This window comes from Acanthochromis polyacanthus, chromosome 11 (assembly GCF_021347895.1).
Source record: "Acanthochromis polyacanthus isolate Apoly-LR-REF ecotype Palm Island chromosome 11, KAUST_Apoly_ChrSc, whole genome shotgun sequence".
Taxonomy (NCBI): Eukaryota; Metazoa; Chordata; class Actinopteri; family Pomacentridae; genus Acanthochromis; species Acanthochromis polyacanthus.
Window position 1 is genome coordinate 41,461,530 of NC_067123.1, and position 20,313 is coordinate 41,481,842.

At 42.2% G+C, this 20,313-nt stretch overlaps 1 protein-coding gene across 3 annotated transcripts in view; it reads left to right on the forward strand.

The window, feature by feature from the left end:
• The window catches only part of LOC110961775 (VPS52 subunit of GARP complex), a 32,887-nt gene that overhangs the window by 2,253 nt on the left and 10,321 nt on the right, over positions 1 to 20,313 (forward strand). For all 3 annotated transcript variants that reach the window (XM_051955840.1, XM_051955841.1, XM_051955842.1), the window contains 10 exons: positions 350 to 425; positions 745 to 812; positions 1,776 to 1,951; positions 2,878 to 3,028; positions 4,953 to 5,053; positions 5,923 to 6,055; positions 6,192 to 6,249; positions 13,237 to 13,370; positions 16,982 to 17,137; positions 17,658 to 17,776. In XM_051955840.1, coding sequence (XP_051811800.1) covers positions 350 to 425; positions 745 to 812; positions 1,776 to 1,951; positions 2,878 to 3,028; positions 4,953 to 5,053; positions 5,923 to 6,055; positions 6,192 to 6,249; positions 13,237 to 13,370; positions 16,982 to 17,137; positions 17,658 to 17,776 — 1,172 coding nt within the window. The remainder of the gene's footprint in view (positions 1 to 349; positions 426 to 744; positions 813 to 1,775; positions 1,952 to 2,877; positions 3,029 to 4,952; positions 5,054 to 5,922; positions 6,056 to 6,191; positions 6,250 to 13,236; positions 13,371 to 16,981; positions 17,138 to 17,657; positions 17,777 to 20,313) is intronic.

Below are 20,313 nucleotides of genomic sequence, written 5' to 3' on the forward strand. Positions count from 1 at the left end.
AAAGAAGTTCTCCTTTGGAGCAGAAGGAATTCATCGTCTTCTTTCTCCAGGCTGGTCCTCATCAGAGCGTTTTCATCAAAGTGTTTGATGCTTTTTGAAGGAATTTTTCTGAAATGTCCTCACAGATCTTTTCTCTTGAAGTCTTCAGTTTCTTTTCCACTGCAGGAAACCGTGAAGATGAAACAAAACTCTAGATCAAGTCATGGTGTCCAACCTTCACCGCTACTGTAAAAGTACAGCCTTCACCTTTAATACAGCCAGTGCTCAGCTGGTCTCTACTGGTCTCCACTGGTCTCTACTGGTTTCCAGCATGTATTCTGACCGCCGCCTCTCCTCCATGTGTTTCCAGGGTGTGGATCTGCGTCAGTACTCCAAACAGGTGGAGACGGAGCTGCAGAGGATTGAACAGGCGTCCATCAAAGACTGTATCCTCCAGCAGACACTGAGAACCTTATTTACAGGAGGTTTGGTGTTTTACCTTTTGGTTTCTGTAAACCTCGCTAACTTTAAACCCTCTGAACTCCAACAACAGTAGAAAACTGTCAAAGTAGAAAAAAAGATAGAAGGATGAGTTCCAGCTGAAGTCATGTTGTGTTCCTCCAAACATGCGTCTCTACCTGCTGGTGTGAGAAGATCCTTCCAGGCTGGACTAAATGCTGCAGCTCTAGTTTTTTTTGTTAAACTGAAATAATGTTTGTGGTGAGGACTTCAATGTGTTCAGTTTCCTGAGCGTTGGTCTTTCAGACATTAAGGAGAGTCAGAACATCGCTCTGCTGCACAACCAGATCACCGCCTGTGACTCCATCCTGGAGGTAAGACCAGAGGCCTTCAGAAGGAGACATTATCATCATTATCAGACTTATCGTAAAGAACATCTCTTTAAATAGTTAAAATTCATCGTTATCTCTGAACACATCTCACTCTCTGTTCTTGTTTCTGTCATTCCATGCTAGAACAAACCTGCTGGCCAAATAAAAACTCACAATTATCTGCATTTAACACAAATATAAATTATTTTAAACTTCACTTTACATTTATACATAAACCCAGAGCAAGAGAACAAAACAGACACATGAAGTGAATAAAAGCAGAGATACTCTACCTCTGCTGGGGTTCTAATGCGGTTTTTACTGAAGGGGCAGCAAATTTAAAATCAGTTTTTCTGATCTGGACTCGCATGAGAAGAAACGAACTGAACTAAATCTCTGTAAATCAGTTGTCTGGAGATATAAATTACCTCAGTTTAACAGGTTAACTCCCATCATTGAATCTTTGGACCTCCATAAGCATGTTTACTTTGATCCTAAAACTACAAATTGTAAATAGAAATATATCACAGCAGCAGTGTGGCCTTTATCACCCTCATTTTATTTATAAATTAATTTTAAAGTTGAGCAGTTTTTCTGTTTCCGTATAAAGAGAAAAGAGGAGGAATGGAGCTTATTTTCCTCCACAGCTCAGAACAGATTCACTTTTATTATCAGGGAACAAGTCAAAGTATTGAAAGCTGCATTAAGGAATAAAAGTCTAGTTTTTGACAGAGCACTAATCGTGTTTGAGCAGCTTCTAAAGGTAAAACCTGTTCCCTGTCTTCACTGTGGTTTTCAGTGTCTGGTTCTACTCAGACTGTCAAGTTTATTCTGCAAGCAGACCTCAGGTGAACGATAGTGAGGAAGAGCTCCGTCCTCCTGGTAGAATAGTTTAGTCAGATAAATCCTCTGATGGTTTCTGTCCTCTTGGTAGAATAGTTTAATAACCTGATGGTTTCTCTCCAGCGGATGGAAGGAATGCTGAGCGGCTTCCAGAGTGACCTGTCGTCCATCTCCAGTGAGATCCAGACGCTGCAGCAGCAGTCGGTCAGCATGAACGTCCGTCTGAAGAACCGACAGGCCGTTAGGAGCCACCTGAGCCAGCTGGTGGACGAGCTGGTGGTTCCTGGAGCCATGATCTCGTAAGTAGTAGTGGTAGTAGTCAGTCATCTGATAGGAGGAAACACCAGGTGTTTGCTGATCTTATCTTCTGCAGTGTTTCCCCTGGGTTGAAATGGCTGTGAGGTGGTGGGGTGTAGGCAAGGATTTTGAAAATCAAGATGCAAAATGCTAGCCTAGCCAGCTAGACCCATGTTTCTGAAGGCCCAAGGGTCTAGGCACACTCGACAGGGAGGGAGGCGGGCTAAAAGGTTGTCTATCAAATCACTCTGCAGCAACTGGGTAGGTATACAACCAATCAGCGCAACGAATAGGCTCCTAGAGCGCCGGAAATCAGAGGATGCGGTAGTTCGGTGAAGCCTTATTTATACAGTCAATGGGTGAAGCTCAAGTATATTACAGACATGTTAACAGAAAGATTATTCAGAGTCGGTGCTAATGGAGCTCAACGACTGTTGTCGCTTCTGTTGTCGACCCTGGCAGAGAATTAAATTCGTTGCCGTGGGTTGTCTAGCATGGCTAGGCTAGTTGTTTCCGGTTGTTTCTGTCAGAATCGTCGCGCCTCTGTCGTCACTTAGTTACGCCCGCCTTCTGACTCTACACTTCATGGTGATTGGTCCGGCCAGTTTTAGGAGAATCCAGCCTCGAGCCTTATGGAGGGTAACTAGACCCACCCTGGCAGAGAATTAAATTCGTTGCCGTGGGTTGTCTAGCGCGGCTACGCTAGTTCGGAGACACTGTTGTTGTAGTGGGGTTGCTTTTAGGTTGTGTTCGGGTTGTTTTAAGTTCTGTTCAGGTTGTTTTTAGGTTGTGTTCAGGTTATGTTCAGGTTATGTTCAGATTGTGTTGAGGTTGTGTTGAAGTTGTGTTTAGGTTGTGTTAAGGTTGTGTTTAGGTCCCTGTCGGTACTTCCTGTTCTGGCTGCTAACATACTTTATCTCCACGGCAGCACCATCCTGGACAGTCCAGTGACGGAGCAGGAGTTCCTGGAGCAGCTCCACGAGCTCAACAACAAGATCAACTTTGCTAAAGAGCTGAGCTTCAGAGAGACGCTGGCCTGCTCCGACATCCAGGACATCGTAGACCGCCTTAAAGTCAAGGTGAGGAGGAGATGGACACAAACAGCTGGTGTTCTCAGTACTTTATTATGTTTAGTGTGAAATGACAGGAGGAGATGGACTGAGACTGACTTTATTCATCATCAGAGGGAAACTGTTACAGCAGCTGGATGTTCACCAAGACGACACAGAATATTAGGGTATAAGTGAAGGTTAAATTGAATTAAAATCAAATATAATTAAATTAAATGGAATAGAATAAAATAAGATAAAATGAAATGAAGTAAAATAGAATGAAAATAAATAAGCATCTGAAAAATATAATTTAAAAAAATCAACAAAATATACAAGAGTGATAGAGAAATGTGCAGTGATGTAAGTCGGTGCAGATCATTTACAGATGTAATGGATGATGTTTGGATGTCCAGGGGTTTAATCAGCAGTGATGGAGTCCTTCTGTCATCTACCAGATGTAGTAAAGAATCTTCTTGCTGTGGAAGGAATGACCTCCTCTAACGTTTGGAGCAGCGGGTTCATCAGCCTGCTGCCGAAGCTGCTCCTCAGATTGTCCACAGTTTTATGGAGGTGGTGGGAGGTGTTGTCTATGATGCCCAGAGGTTGGTCCTCTGCTCCACCACCTTCCCCTCCAGGGCGACCAGCTGACAGCCAACCAGACCAGCCCGGTCTCACGGGGATTCGTGAAACTGTCACGTCAGTTTTTGTTTCAGTTTCGTGCGCACCAACACGATGTCGTCATGTTTTTCGTGCCGCTCACCACGAGCGAAACCCGCTGTGGTAATCACATCTGAAAGTGGTTTATACCGGCGGATTCATGACGATCTAAGCTGTCCATCGGCGTTTGCAGCTGCCGCTTCGGCCGCCGGACATTCTTTAAATTCCTATGCAAATTTGGCGGATTCATGACGATCTAAGCTGTCCATCGGCGTTTGTGGCCGCCGCCGCGGCCGCCATTGCGGCCGCCAGACATCCAGCCGCAGCAGCGGCCGCGGCAGCGGCCGCAAACGCCGATGGACAGCTTAAATCGTCATGAATCCGCCGGTATAAACCACTTTCAGATGTGATCCAGCCGCTGTTGCGGCCGGATGTCGGCGGCCACAAACGCCGATGGACAGCTTAGATCGTCATGAATCCGCCGAATTGGCATAGGAATTTAAAGAATGTCCGGCGGCCGAAGCGGCGGCCGCAGTAGCGGCCGCAAACGCCGATGGACAGCTTAGATCGTCATGAATCTGCCGGTATAAACCACTTTCAGATGTGATTACCACAGCGGGTTTCGCTCGTGGTGAGCGGCACGAAAAACATGACGACATCGTGTTGGTGCGCACGAAACCGAAACAAAAACTGACGTGACAGTTTCACGAATCCCCGTGAGACCGTGTCCAGACTGGGCTTTCCTGATCACTTTATCCAGTCTGTTGATGCTCCAGAAGATGGAGCTCTCCTCCACAGACTGATAGAACATTGAAGGACCTGAGCCTCCTGAGGAAGTGGAGCTGCTCAGGTCCTTCCTGTACACAACCTCAGCTGGAGGTCCACACTCACTCCCAGGTCCTGATGAGTCTGGACCGTCTGGACAAAATGATAAACTATAAAAAGACATAAATCCAGGAGAACATCTGATCATAAAACTTAGAGGATGAGTTCTCCTGTGGCAGAATTAGCAGCAGTTTATTCTAACAGACTTTTAATTATTATATTTCATTCTCTTCCTGTTGCTCCCATGTATTTTTAGAGAGTCTCAAACACAGAGGTGATTTTCCAGGTGTACGTCCACATGTAGGTATTTGGAGGGATGTGAGGGTTTCACTGTTTCTGCTGTAGAACGTGTTCAACAGCGCTGGTGTCAAATAAAATCTACATACAACCAATAAAATCGTTCATTTAACTGGTTCGTCTGACATCAGTTGGGTTCCACATCAGAACTAATGAAGTTTGTCCTCCTCAGGCAGTGTCAAAGATCAGAGAGTTCATTCTGCAGAAGATCTACTCCTTCAGGAAGCCCATGACTAACTACCAGATCCCTCAGAACACTCTGCTCAAGTACAGGTTGGTTGTTTTTTTTTGTTTTTTTAATTTATTTGTACAGAAGTTAAACCAGGCTTCATCTCATGATGGAAAACATTAAAACACAGTAAAAGGAGATAAACCAATAAACAGATTAACTTCTAGAACCAGAGAATCTCAGGAAAGATTGTGGAGAAAAAGTTTAAACTTTGCTTGGAGTTCAGATTTAACTGAATCATAAACAGTTTATGAGCTACAGGACTAGAAGTAGAGAGAAATAGAAATAACTTCTGTTCAGTTAGAATGTCATAAATCATAGAAGATTTATTATTTAAAAATCCTAGAATCAATATTCAAACATTTCATTAGGAGCCTTCTGCTGTTACTTTCACTACTCATAATTTTAACTAGTTTCTGTTCTTTATTTTCTTTTCTACATCTAAACAAATCCTGCAGTTGAACCTAAACATCCTGAATTTCTCTCTGACTGTTCAGGCAGTCATAGCGTGTTTTTTTTTTAACATGATCTGGTGCAAATTTTACTTTAAATTTGGTGAATTTGTAAAATAATAAAGTCAAAGTGATTTTGATGAAATGCTACGATCTGAAACTCAGAATTAATTTTCCAGTTGTTAAAGGACTGCTGTAAAGTTCCAAATCTGATGGTTCTTTCTGTTTTTCGGTCTGTGGTTCTGATAAATGATGTCATTTTTCACTTTTTAAAGATTTAATACCTTTAAAACCCAACAGCAGGTCCTGGGTTTATACTTCATATTTATTCCCATAAATAATCCTATTTCTACGTTTCTGTCATGTTGCGGTTGTTGTTGGGAAATGGACGACTTTCAGCTTCTTAAACCAGAGTTAATAGACATTAGAAGATCTGTGCCCTTCTGTTCATCTCTCTGCAGGTTCTTCTACCAGTTCCTTCTGGCCAATGAGAGAACAGTTGCCAAGGAGATCAGAGACGAGTACGTGGACACCATGAGCAAGATCTACTTGAGTTACTTCAAGTCGTACAGTGGCCGGCTGCTCAAGGTTCAGGTCAGAGCATCATCCTGACCTCAGGGTTCATCACGGCTCCTTTTTTGTCCTGATTTATCTAATTAATCTCTAATAAATGTGACCTGATTCATCTAATTATTCTCTACTAAACGTGACCTGATTCCCCATCCTGCAGTATGAGGAGGTGGCAGACAAAGACGACCTGATGGGAGTAGAAGACACAGCTAAAAAAGATATCCTTTACAGACTGCCTGTGCTTTTTATCTCCACATTTATCTGTATTTAAGAGATTTGTGCTGTTTATAGCTGCAGTTCTTCCATGGAGGTCTTTGACCAAACAAAGGCTGTAAAGGTTTTCTTTAAGTTAGGTTTTCTTTAGACTGTTAAAGCATCAGTAAATCCTTCATGCTGTGGTTCAGGCGGCAGGTTAAACCTCATGGTTCAGATTCTCTGTTCTTTTTCAGGGTCTTCCAGAACCTTCAGCAGGTTCTCCAGGTGTGAAACCGTTTTCAGGTTGAGTGACGATCAGTGTGGACATGGTGGACAGGCTGTTGAAGGGTTCATGAGGTGTTAACAGACAGAGAGCCACAAACCATATCTGGAGGTTCTCCAGGAGGAAACGCTTCACTGATCATCCAGTTCAGGTTCAGGTGTTTAACGTGCACATACTGAGGCCCCGTCCACACGAAGACAAAACGCTTAACAGTTTCAAAAACGATCGCCATAAAGACGAAGGTGTCTCAGAAAATGTGTGCGTCTACATGAGTGCACTCGATACGCATGGAAACGCTGTAAAACACATGCCAGACCTCTAGGGGCGCTGTAACGATATGACGGAAACACGCGGAAAACAGAAGAAAAAAACAGTGGGCATGCGCACTTGTGGCAAAAGTTGTAAACAGAGACCAAGCTGGGAAGTAAATAAAGTGCCGTAATGTGTCCTCGATAATTGTTTGTTCAACTCGGTGGTGATTGAGAAGAAGGAGATTTTGCTGCAACAGGGATAGTAGGGTCACTAGCTTCGTTGGCGCATGCGTGTCAATGAAGATACGAAACTATGACGCAAGCGTTTCTGAAAAGTAGCCGATAGCCAGTAAACAAGGAGCTGCGTGTTGGGTGTTGTGATAATAAAGACGACCGGGTTCATCAGCAAGAGTTATTTACTGAACCGCCAGGCAGGAGGAGACACAGCAGGTACATAGCGCAAGATAACACCGAGTGCGCATGTGCAGATCTACGGGTAAACTGAAGTGTCAAAACTAAGAATATTTGTCAATATTCTACATCCCCTTTCCTTAGTTAGTGCCCTTAGTAGAAAAATAGGCAAACACTTAATAAACAAAAGTACAGTAGCAAACTCATACTATACTGAATTAGGCAATAGTTAGCACTAACCATAACCGGATGTCATAACCATATTCAAACATTTCTTCTAGTCAGTACAATAACCACAACATACTATATTAGCTATTACAGGATGAATGTGCTTAGCTTAGCAGATCTAAACTCTGTACTTTGGGTTGGGTTTACTGACACGACCTGAACGGGTTCTGTAAAGATTGTCCTTCACATTAGTAGCTTGCTCAGAAATAGAAACTCGGGCCCTAGGGCACTCAGAGTCCATGTTCTGTTCTGCATGTCCATGTCCGGTTAGTGTCACATGCCTTAGTGGGTCAGAACTAGTGTCCTGAAAACAGTCCTGTGGGTTAGACTGTGTTGGGACAGGTTCAGCGACAGGTAAGAGGTGTTTTCTGTTTATCCTGTATGTTTGTCCTTCTGACTGGACCAGGTAAGATCTGGGCTCTTTGCATGTTTCTTTCACAATTCCTGTGCGGTCAAATCCTTTAGGTGTTTGAAGCCTGACTACTTGTCCTTCTGTTAGAGGTTGAAGAGGTTGGCTTGTTTTGTCATAGTAGGTCTTTTAGAGAGAAGTTGAGCATGCACGTCCTCGAGCTTGAGCATTTGGGTTCAAGCAATTCTTTGGAGACAGGAAGAGTAGTGCGTGTCTGTCTTGACATTAGCCTTTGTGCTGGAGATCTGAGTTTTGTGTCACGAGGTATATTCCTTAAGTTGAGAAGGTTGAGAAAGACATCTGTTTTATCTCTGTGAGATTTCTCCATGAGGTTCTTAGCACTACGGACAGCTCTCTCTGCAAGTCCATTTGATTGGGGATACTCAGGGCTGCTTGCTACATGAGTAAAGTCCCATTGTTTTGCAAAGTCTTTGAAGCGTTGGCTTGTAAACTGTCGTCCGTTGTTCATTATGAGAGCGTGGGGCGCTCCATGGACAGAGAAGTGACGTTTCAGTTTACCAATGACTGTAGCAGATGTTAGATTGCGTAGCAGGTCAATCTTGAACCAGCCTGAGAAGGAATCCATAAGTACCAGGTACTGCTGGTTGCGCCAGTCGAAGATGTCAGCTGCTAAAGTTGACCAGGGCAGCTCTGGGACAGGGTGTAAGTGAAGCGGCTCCTTCTGTTAGTGTGGTTTTTGTGCTGTTACACACTGAGCATGCCTGTACTCCTTCTTCGATATCATTCCTCATTGTAGGCCAAAACACAATGCCTCTCGCTCTCTGTTTTGTGGCTTCTGCACCTGGGTGTCCTCTGTGCAGTATATCTTTTGTAGGGACAATGGAATCACTGTTTTCTGTCCTTTCATGACAACGCCATCTTCAATAGTCTGTTCATCTCTGAAGGGAAAGTAAGGATTCATTGCATGAGGAAGACTGTGCAGTTTGTTTGGCCAGCCATGTTTGATTGTGTGACTGAGCATTTGGAGAGTCGGATCAGTGGCAGTGTGCTCTCTTAGTTCCTGTAAATGAGCAGATGACGCATAGCAAATTGACATTACATTAAAATCATCCACTTCATCCGCAAGCTGAGTCTGTGTGCTCCTGGGAGCTCTCGACAAAGTATCAGCCAGATGCATTTGTTTTCCACTTTTGTACACAAGGGTAATGCTGTACTTTTGAAGCCTTAACATCATGTGCTGTAGTCTGGCAGGTGCAGCATGGATTGGCTTTTTGATAATCGTCAAGAGAGGTTGGTGGTCAGTCTCAACAGTGATTGGTTTGCCATAGATGTAGTCGTGAAACTTTGAGCACGCAAACACAACAGCTAGTAGCTCTTTTTCTATTTGGGCATACCGTGTCTCTGTGTCCGTGAGGGTGCGTGAGGCATAGGCTACAGGTTTGCCTTCCTGCAAGCATGCAGCACCAAGTCCATATTGAGAGGCGTCACATGTAAGGGTGACGGGTTTGTTGACATCATAGTATGACAGCAATGGGGGGTTCGACATGTGCTCCTTTAAAGTGTCAAAAGCATGTTGCTGCTGTTCATGCCATGACCACTCCGTGTCCTTGTGTGTAAGTTGTCGGAGTGGAGCAGAGAACTGAAGTTGGGGATAAATTTCCCGAGGTAGTTGACAATTCCAAGAAATCTTTGCAGGGCTGAAACGTCAGTTGGCACAGGCATGTCGCTGATTGCTTTGGTTTTAGAGGGGTCTGCTTTTAAACCGTGAGCAGTAAAAACATGACCGACGTAACTGACCTGGTGAAGCCTAAATTTGCATTTGAGGGGTTGAGTCTCAACTTAACTTCTTTGGCTCTATTTAGCACCTTTCTCAGATTTGCGTCGTGTTCCTCAATGTCCTTGCCTCCGATGAGTATGTCATCCACAATGACTGCGCAGGGGTAACCAGCAAAGATCTGCTCCATGGAGCGCTGGAACACCTCGCTAGCAGAGCTGATTCCGAACGGCATCCGCAGGAACCTGTAACGACCAAAACAGGTGCTGAAAGTGGTTAACATTGAAGATTTGTGGTCTAGCAAAATCTGCCAGAATGAGTTCTTTGCATCCAGGACTGAGAAAACTGTAGCATTAAACATTTGCGATGCGACCTCATCCACTGTGCGCATTGGGTGATGTGGTCTTTTCACAGCTGTATTTAAGTCCTTGGGATTGATGCAGATCCTGATTTCCTTTTTGTCCTTTTTATTTGTAGTGACCATGGATGATACCCAGTCAGTGGGCTGTGAGACTGGTGTGATGACACCTAACTCTTGCATCCTGTCCAGTTCAGCCTTGACTTGGTCTTTCATTGCAACAGGAATGCGGTGTGCAGGACGAACCACAGGTCTCACTTCCGGGTCAAGTGTCATTGAATATGTGACTGGCAGTTTTCCCAGCTCGTCAGTGAAAAGCTCACTATATTCACTTTTGATTTGCTGAGTCAAATCTTGAACTGTGGTGACGTTCACCTGATGGACTTTTTACTGAGAGATACAAGTCCCATCTGTAATGATGCACTGAGTCCAAGCAGTGGCAAAACATTGTCCTTGATAATGAAAAATGGTAGTGTGTACTGTTTGGCCCCTAGGTGGCAGCACAAGTCAACAAATCCTAGAGTCTTTATCTTACTACTGCCGTAAGCAACAAGGTTGGTAGGTTTAGTGCAAGGCTTTATTTGTTCAACTGTTTTCACTTTCTCAAACATTTCTTCTGAGAGGACATTGCATTTAGCTCCAGTGTCCACTTTCATCTCAACTGCATTGTCATTAATCTGTACAGTAGTGAAAGCCTCTTCTCTTTCCTGTGACTGAGCACAAACTGTATCCACTGTCTCGTCCAGGGTTATGCTATTTACATAGTAGGTTTCACTGTCTTCTGTGTTGTCCATTTCCACCTGGTGAACTGACTGTCTGTCTTTGCCTGTCAAACGGAGGTTTGGATTTGCAGCACTTTTTGAAGGGGTTCATTTTCTTACATGAATTACATTGTTGGCCAAAAGCTGGACATTTGTTTCTCTTTGTCACGTGACAACCACCACAATTATTACGGTCAGTAATGAGCTGTGATGAGGTTTGTTTACTGTTAAACTTGGCCTTGTCGTAGTCTCGTCTTTTCACATGTTTGGTCTGAACAGCATCCACATTTGTAACAGAGCTATGTGGGGACATGAGCGTTTTGTTGTGCTCTTCTGTCATTTCATGAATCTGACAAACTGAAATGGCCCTAGCTAAAGTCAGATCACTGTCACGTAATAGAATTTTTCTGAGGTGGTTGTTATTTATGCCACAGACCAGCCTGTCTCTAATAAGTTCTTCACACAGCTCGCCAGAGTTGCAGCTCTTAGCTTTGATTCTCAGATCGCTCACATAGGATTCAATGGTCTCACCAGCCTTTTGGTTACGTGTGTTGAATTTGTGTCTCTCCATCGTTATGTTTGTTTGAGGGTTGCACATCTCCCTAAACTTTCTCTTGAGGCACTCCGGGTCCTCCTTGGACTCTGCCGGTGTGCGAACATGTCCATTTTCACCGGGTTCACGCACCTCCGCTGCGTAAACAAAAGATCTCTCGCGCTCGATTGCTTCGGGACCGGCCAGGTTCAGGAGAATGTAGGCTCAAGTCCGCGCTGGCTTATTCGAGTGCGCTGCGGCGATAAAAATGTCGTATTCCTGCTCAAATATGCGCCAGTTTTCTGCGATGTTGCCATCAAACACCAGCGGGTTGGGTCGTCTGAAGCCGTCCGCCATCTTGCAAAAATCAGCGAGGTAGCACAATGGTCCTGCTCGTAAAAAAAAAACATACAACACGCTGTAGATTGTGAAAAATAAGTCCGAGACTTCTGACACCATGTTGAATGTTGTGATAATAAAGACGACCGGGTTCATCAGCAAGAGTTATTTACTGAACCGCCAGGCAGGAGGAGACACAGCAGGTACATAGCGCAAGATAACACAGAGTGCGCATGTGCAGATCTACGGGTAAACTGAAGTGTCAAAACTAAGAATATTTGTCAGTATTCTACACTGCGTATGGGAGACGCCAGCGTGTCGTCATTTGTTATGGTCACGTGGTACAAGACCGCTGCTGGTTGGCAAGAACCGGCAGTAACATAACAGCTTGCTACGAGAATGGTATCGGGTTTGAAACAAATACGTAAAATTATCGCTTTTCATGAATGAAATTGCACATGTATTTACCACAATGGTAATAGCGTGTGTAGTTGGTGTTTGTACGAAGCGTTTTGAGAAGGGATCAGGCTTGAAATTTCACTGAATACCGATTTCAGGAGAGAGAAGATGGCGGTGGCTTCAGGCCATCAACAGGAAAAATTGGACCCCAGTAAGCAGCAGAGATCGTATTTGTGGCTCCCACTTTTCTTCAGGTAAGCTATTCAACAGTTTAGTATGTCCAACTTTGAGCTTATTTACCAAAAGATATTGATTTAGTGTCGCATCCTTCACGTGAAGCGATCTCTACACTTTCGGTTTGGTTCAGTGTTGTCATGGGTTACCGATCGCTTTTTAGGCGATGAAAGTATACTAAAGTCCAATGAAGCATATTCAATAACATCTCCTTAAGCCAGCAGCCTCATATTTGTAACCATATTTGTTTCTGTATGCGTCTAGCGATCGTTTTTTAGAATTGTCCTATTTTCGATCACCAATGCTGTGGGTCTGTTACTGTCACATAGAAGCCATACTGCAGACAAAAAATACAGCAACTTCTTGACGTTTCTTTGACATCTTGTTGAAGATTAACAGAAGATATATTATTTTTAATTCATAATTTTATATTTTTGGGTGGGTGAACTGCCCAGCGGTGTCAGTCAAGTAAAAATAAATGTCGGTGAAGGAAATGTCCGGCTACAATGAAGGATCGTCAACCCACCTAGTCTTCAAATTGTAGGGATCTGGCAAGGTTTTACTGTTTCCCTGATATCTCAGCTTACTCACGTATCTTTGTCGGGCCTCAGGTGATAAGGATTGAGCATAATCGGACAATTTCACGGAAGGATAGTTCGCATTGTTATCGTCAGCCATTGTTCCTCTGGTTCCTTTTGCCAACCAGCGCAGTAATCACGTGACTTCGTGACGTCACTGTTTGTAAACACTGGCGTCTCCCATATGGCGTTTCAAAATCTTTCCCCTCTGGAACCTGGTTTCAAAAATGATCCTTTACAGACCCCCAAAACGCCGTCTTCGTGTGGATGATACACAGATTCGACAAGAAACTTATGCGTTTAGACCTCGTTTTGTCTTCGTGTGGATGGGGCCTAAATGTACTGAACAGACAGACACCTGTTCACATACCAAACACCTGTTCACATACCAAACACCTGTTCACATGCCAAACACCTGTTCATGTACCAAACAGCTCCCAGATCAGTCAGATACCTGTTCATTGAGAAGCTCCTTGACTGCTGCTGCTGCAAGTTTCTTCTCCAAACCGTCTCTGAAGAGCAGGAACACCATCTTCACGCTGGGCCAGAGGGGATCCATCCTGAGTCCTGCAGAGCTGGAGGGTCCCATCCTGGTCCCTCATACAGCTCAGAGAGGAGACAGCAGGGTGAGGACACACAGAGGCGACAGTTCAACAACACAGATGGGGTTCGTTTAGGACAGAAAGGAAAACTGGGAAAGAGGAAGACAACCTGTTAGCATGAGTAGTAATTACTGCTGTATGGATGGATGTTACATTTATGTTAATTAAATGGTCAGAAACGTTCATTTATGAGATAACTGAGTCTTACTGCAGAGAAGACAGTCCATATTACAGGACTTTATACTGCAGTCCATTTCAGTTTTTCCTCATTTTGATTTTAATCTTTAAAAGTTAAACAGAAAATGGAAAGTGATGCTACAGATTTTTATGAACTGCTCAGAGTTGTGGAAACATCTAGCCTAGCTGCGCTAGACAACCCACGGCAACAAATTTAATTCTCTGCCAGGGTGGGTCTAGTTCCCCTCCATAAGGCTCGAGGCTGGATTCTCCTAAAACTGGCCGGACCAATCACCATGAAGTGTAGAGTCAGAAGGCGTGACTAAGTGACGACAGAGGCGCGACGATTCTGACAGAAACAACCGGCGCACAATAAACAGTTATCTTTCGACTCGGCTTTGGCCACAGCCCTTAAAGATTTGAAGCTAAAATTCAACTTGAAAGATAAACAAAGGACGGCACTGAAGTGTTTCATTGAGAAGAAAGACGTATTTGGACTTATGCCGACGGGATATGGCAAATCCTTAATATACCAGTTGGCTCCGCTGGTTGGGAAGCTAATGGGACTTAGCCACAATCCGCCGGCGCTCTAGGAACTATGTCAACCTATTCGTTGCGTTGATTGGTTGTATACCTACCCAATTGCTGCAGAGTGATTTGAAAGACAACCTTTTAGCCCGCCTCCCTCCCTGTCGAGCGGCCCTAGACCCTTGTGCCTTCAGAAACATGGGTCTAGCGCGGCTAGGCTACGAAACATCTTGATCTGTTTACACACGTGGACAAAATTGTTGGTACCCCTCAGTTAAAGAAGGAAAAACCCACAATTCTCACTGAAATGACTTGAAACTCACAAAAGTAACAATAAATAAAAATTTATTGAAAATTAAATAATCAAAAACAGCCATTACTTTTGAATTGTTGATTAACATAATTATTTATAAAAACAAACTAATGAAACAGGCCTGGACAAAAATGATGGTACCTCTATAAAAGATTGAAAACTATTTGACCAGAGTGACATGATTAACTCAGGTGTGTCATTTAATTGACATCACAGGTGTTTCCAAACTCATAATCAGTCAGTCTGCCTATTTAAAGGGAGACAAGTAGTCACCCTGCTGTTTGGTGAAAAGGTGTGTACCACACTGAACATGGACAACAGAAAGCGAAGGAGAGAATTGTCCCAGGACATCCGAAAAAAAATGATAGACAAACATCTTAAAGGTAAAGGCTATAAGACCATCTCTAAACAGCTTGAAGTTCCTGTGACAACAGTGGCTCATATTATTCAGAAGTTCAAGACCCACGGGACAGTAGCCAACCTCCCTGGACGTGGCCGCAAGAGGAAAATTGATGACAAATTGAAGAGACGGATCGTTGGAATTGTATCCAAAGAGCCCAGAGCAACCTCCAAAGAAATTAAAGGTGAACTCCAAGGCCAAGGTACATCAGTGTCAGATCGCACCATTCGTCGTCGTTTGAGCCAAAGTGGACTTCATGGGAGACGACCAAGGAGGACACCACTGCTGAAAAAACTCATAAAAAAGCCAGACTGGAATTTGCAAAAATGCATGTTGACAGGCCACAAAGCTTCTGGGAGAATGTCCTTTGGACAGATGAGACCAAACTGGAGCTTTTTGGTAAGGCACATCAACTCTATGTTCATAGACTCAAAAACCAAGCATACGAAGAAAAGAACACTGTCCCTACGGGGAAACATGGAGGAGGCTCAGTAATGTTTTGGGGCTGCTTTGCTGCATCTGGCACAGGGTGTCTTGAAAGTGTGCAAGGTACGATGAAATCTGAAGACTATCAAGGCATTCTGGAGAGAAATGTGCTGCCTAGTGTCAGAAAGCTTGGTCTCAGTCGCAGGTCATGGGTCTTCCAACAGGACAATGATCCAAAACACACAGCCAAAAACACCCAAGAATGGCTGAGAGAAAAGCGTTGGACTATTCTAAAGTGGCCTTCTGTGAGCCCAGATCTGAATCCCATTGAACATATGTGGAAGGAGCTGAAACATGCCATTTGGAGAAGACACCCATCAAACCTGAGACAACTGGAGCTGTTTGCTCATGAGGAGTGGGCCAAAATACCTGTTGACAGCTGCAGAACGCTCATTGACAAATACAGAAATCGTTTAATTGCAGTGATTGCCTCAAAAGGTTGTGCAACAAAATATTAAGTTATGGGTACCATCATTTTTGTCCAGCCCTATTTCATTAGTTTGTTTTTTTTAATAATTATGTTAATCAACAATTCAAAAGTGATGGCTGATTTTGATTATTTAATTTTCAATCAATTTTTATTTATTGTTACTTTTGTGAGTTTCAAGTGATTTCAGTGAGAATTGTGGGTTTTTCCTTCTTTAACTGAGGGGTACCAACAATTTTGTCCACGTGTGTATCTGTGAAGTCAAACTGCTGGTCCCAGGGCCGTAGCCAGGATTTTGGAATAGGTGAGGTCCATGAAAATTTTTCAATGTTTTTTTAAAATATTTATTTTTATATATTTTTTTAGGCTACAAGTCACACAAGATGTTGTTTAAATATCTTTTAATGATGTGAAATCAGCATTTTCCAAACAAAAATGTATATTTTTTCAAAAAAACAAATCAACTTTTTACATCAAAGGCTAGCTGAATCCTCCTGTGACCAGAGGCATCCCACCGTCGAAAGATATTCTCCCGGTTCACCTCCACTTTCTGATGCACATGCATCATCGCCAGGCCTGTCAGTCTGTCGTTGGACATGGGAGATCTAAGCCATGTCTTAAGTCTTCGCATGGCTGAGAATGACCTCTCACAGGCACAAATCGTCACTGGCAAGGTTAGAAATATCTTCAACATACATTGTATGTTGTCTGATGAGCCAGGCGCTCATCAAAAAAAACAAAAACAAAAAAAGCGCCGGACACGCTCTCCGCTGTGGATAAAAGTAATTAAACTCTTTGATCAGATGATCTGACAGGCCGAACTAGTGCCGAATTATCTAAAAAAATATATTGTGGTCACCTTGGTGTAGATGGGCGGGGATGTGGTCTACAAAGTGCTAATAATAAAAACATTAGTTTTTGAACAGGGTTTGGCCCGCTGCCAAGCGCGTCACAGGGCGCATTTGCGGGTACGTGCATCAGCTGATCAAACAGCTTTTCACCGCAACACGCACACAGGCACAAACAGAACACAAAGCCCATGGATGTTTACCACAATTCACAATTTACAAGCACGTTTCACAGAGAGGTTTCAAGTTTTTATGAGTTTATGTTTTATTCAGTTGGGCATATTTGACGAAAAAAAAAAAAACTCGGAAAGAATAGGTGAGGTCCGGACCTCGCTGACCTCATACCTGGCTACGGCCATGGCTGGTCCACGCTGACATCTAGTGGCATCTAGTGAGATCACTTCTAGAAACATGACTTTTTATTAAAATCTGCTGTAATGTTCCTCTGTCCTGCAGTATCCCTATGAGACGCTGTTCCGCAGTCAGCACTACGCTCTGCTGGACAACGGCTGCAGAGAATTCCTCTTCCTGTCCGACTTCTTCATGGTGGCAGGAAACTCAGCCCTGGACCTCTTCAACAGCATCATGGGAAAAACCCTCAGCATGTTCCTGGTACCTTGACTTTGCTCTACCGCAGTTTGACAGCATTAGTTCAGTTAAAAAGGCTTTACAGTTATCTCCATAGCCCTTTTCTTCAGACCCTCAGCATGTTCCTGGTACCGTGGCTTTGCTCTGTGTTTTAGGCTGAAGGTTCTCAGAAACAGACTGTTAACTAGTTAAAGCAGATTGACTACAACAGAATTTCTTCATGAAGCCCAGAATGACTTCAGTCTACAAAGGCTGTATGTTCATCTCTGTAATCATTTTACTGAGGTGTTCATTTAAAAAGATGGATATAAGCATTTTGTTGTCTAAAGCAGCAGAAACTATTGACACATTTAAGGTGAAACAGTGATCAGAAGCTTGACTAGGACCTCCTGTAAATCTGCTGATTGTTTTCTTGATGAACGATTCTTCATCCTCACTGTAAACCATCAGAACATTGTGATGAAAAGTTTCCCTCAGTGATTAAAAACATGGTCTGTCCTGAATCAGAGACATGGTGTCATATTGTGTCCTCTGTCTCCTGCAGAAGAGTATGTCCACCTACGTATCCGACTGCTATGACAGCATCGCCATCTTCCTCTGCATCCACATCATCCTCAGATTCAGAGCCATAACAGCCAAGAGGACCATCCCCGCTCTGGACAAGTCAGTGAGAAGAAAAACCCCTAAACTTCCTAAAGAGTCTCTCCTTTAGACAGAAAAACCTCCTAAAGAGTCTCTCCTTTAGATAAAAAAACCTCCTAAAGAGTCGCTCCTTTAGATAAAAAAAAACCTCCTAAAGAGTCTCTCCTTTAGATAAAAAAAACCTCCTAAAGAATCGCTCCTTTAGATAAAAAAACCTCCTAAAGAATCGCTCCTTTAGATAAAAAACCTCCTAAAGAGTCTCTCCTTTAGATAAAAAAACCTCCTAAAGAGTCTCTCCTTTAGATAAAAAAACCTCCTAAAGAGTCGCTCCTTTAGATAAAAAAAACCTCCTAAAGAGTCTCTCCTTTAGATAAAAAAACCTCCTAAAGAGTCTCTCCTTTAGATAAAAAAAACCTCCTAAAGAGTCTCTCCTTTAGATAAAAAAACCTCCTAAAGAATTGCTCCTTTAGATAAAAAAAACCTCCTAAAGAATTGCTCCTTTAGATAAAAAAACCTCCTAAAGAATCGCTCCTTTAGATAAAAAAACCTCCTAAAGAGTCTCTCCTTTAGATAAAAAAAACCTCCTAAAGAGTCTCTCCTTTAGATAAAAAAAACCTCCTAAAGAATCGCTCCTTTAGATAAAAAAAACCTCCTAAAGAGTCTCTCCTTTAGATAAAAAAAACCTCCTAAAGAGTCTCTCCTTTAGATAAAAAAACCTCCTAAAGAATTGCTCCTTTAGATAAAAAAACCTCCTAAAGAGTCTCTCCTTTAGATAAAAAAACCTCCTAAAGAATTGCTCCTTTAGATAAAAAAAAACCTCCTAAAGAGTCTCTCCTTTAGATAAAAAAACCTCCTAAAGAGTCTCTCCTTTAGATAAAAAAACCTCCTAAAGAATTGCTCCTTTAGATAAAAAAAAACCTCCTAAAGAATCGCTCCTTTAGATAAAAAAAACCTCCTAAAGAGTCTCTCCTTTAGATAAAAAAACCTCCTAAAGAGTCTCTCCTTTAGATAAAAAAAACCTCCTAAAGAATCGCTCCTTTAGATAAAAAAAACCTCCTAAAGAGTCTCTCCTTTAGATAAAAAAACCTCCTAAAGAGTCTCTCCTTTAGATAAAAAAAAACCTCCTAAAGAATCGCTCCTTTAGATAAAAAAAACCTCCTAAAGAGTCTCTCCTTTAGATAAAAAAACCTCCTAAAGAGTCTCTCCTTTAGATAAAAAAACCTCCTAAAGAGTCTCTCCTTTAGATAAAAAAACCTCCTAAAGAATTGCTCCTTTAGATAAAAAAAAACCTCCTAAAGAATCGCTCCTTTAGATAAAAAAAACCTCCTAAAGAATCGCTCCTTTAGATAAAAAAACCTCCTAAAGAGTCTCTCCTTTAGATAAAAAAACCTCCTAAAGAGTCTCTCCTTTAGATAAAAAAAAACCTCCTAAAGAATCGCTCCTTTAGATAAAAAAACCTCCTAAAGAGTCTCTCCTTTAGATAAAAAAAACCTCCTAAAGAATCGCTCCTTTAGATAAAAAAAACCTCCTAAAGAATCGCTCCTTTAGATAAAAAAACCTCCTAAAGAGTCGCTCCTTTAGATAAAAAAACCTCCTAAAGAGTCTCTCCTTTAGATAAAAAAAACCTCCTAAAGAGTCTCTCCTTTAGATAAAAAAAACCTCCTAAAGAATCGCTCCTTTAGATAAAAAAAACCTCCTAAAGAATCGCTCCTTTAGATAAAAAAAACCTCCTAAAGAGTCTCTCCTTTAGATAAAAAAACCTCCTAAAGAGTCTCTCCTTTAGATAAAAAACCTCCTAAAGAATTGCTCCTTTAGATAAAAAAAAACCTCCTAAAGAGTCTCTCCTTTAGATAAAAAAAAACCTCCTAAAGAATCGCTCCTTTAGATAAAAAAAACCTCCTAAAGAGTCTCTCCTTTAGATAAAAAAACCTCCTAAAGAGTCTCTCCTTTAGATAAAAAAACCTCCTAAAGAGTCTCTCCTTTAGATAAAAAAACCTCCTAAAGAATTGCTCCTTTAGATAAAAAAAACCTCCTAAAGAGTCTCTCCTTTAGATAAAAAAACCTCCTAAAGAGTCTCTCCTTTAGATAAAAAAACCTCCTAAAGAATTGCTCCTTTAGATAAAAAAAAACCTCCTAAAGAATCGCTCCTTTAGATAAAAAAACCTCCTAAAGAGTCTCTCCTTTAGATAAAAAAACCTCCTAAAGAGTCTCTCCTTTAGATAAAAAAACCTCCTAAAGAGTCTCTCCTTTAGATAAAAAAAACCTCCTAAAGAATCGCTCCTTTAGATAAAAAAAACCTCCTAAAGAGTCTCTCCTTTAGATAAAAAAAACCTCCTAAAGAATCGCTCCTTTAGATAAAAAAACCTCCTAAAGAATCGCTCCTTTAGATAAAAAAAACCTCCTAAAGAGTCTCTCCTTTAGATAAAAAAACCTCCTAAAGAGTCTCTCCTTTAGATAAAAAAACCTCCTAAAGAATTGCTCCTTTAGATAAAAAAAACCTCCTAAAGAGTCTCTCCTTTAGATAAAAAACCTCCTAAAGAATTGCTCCTTTAGATAAA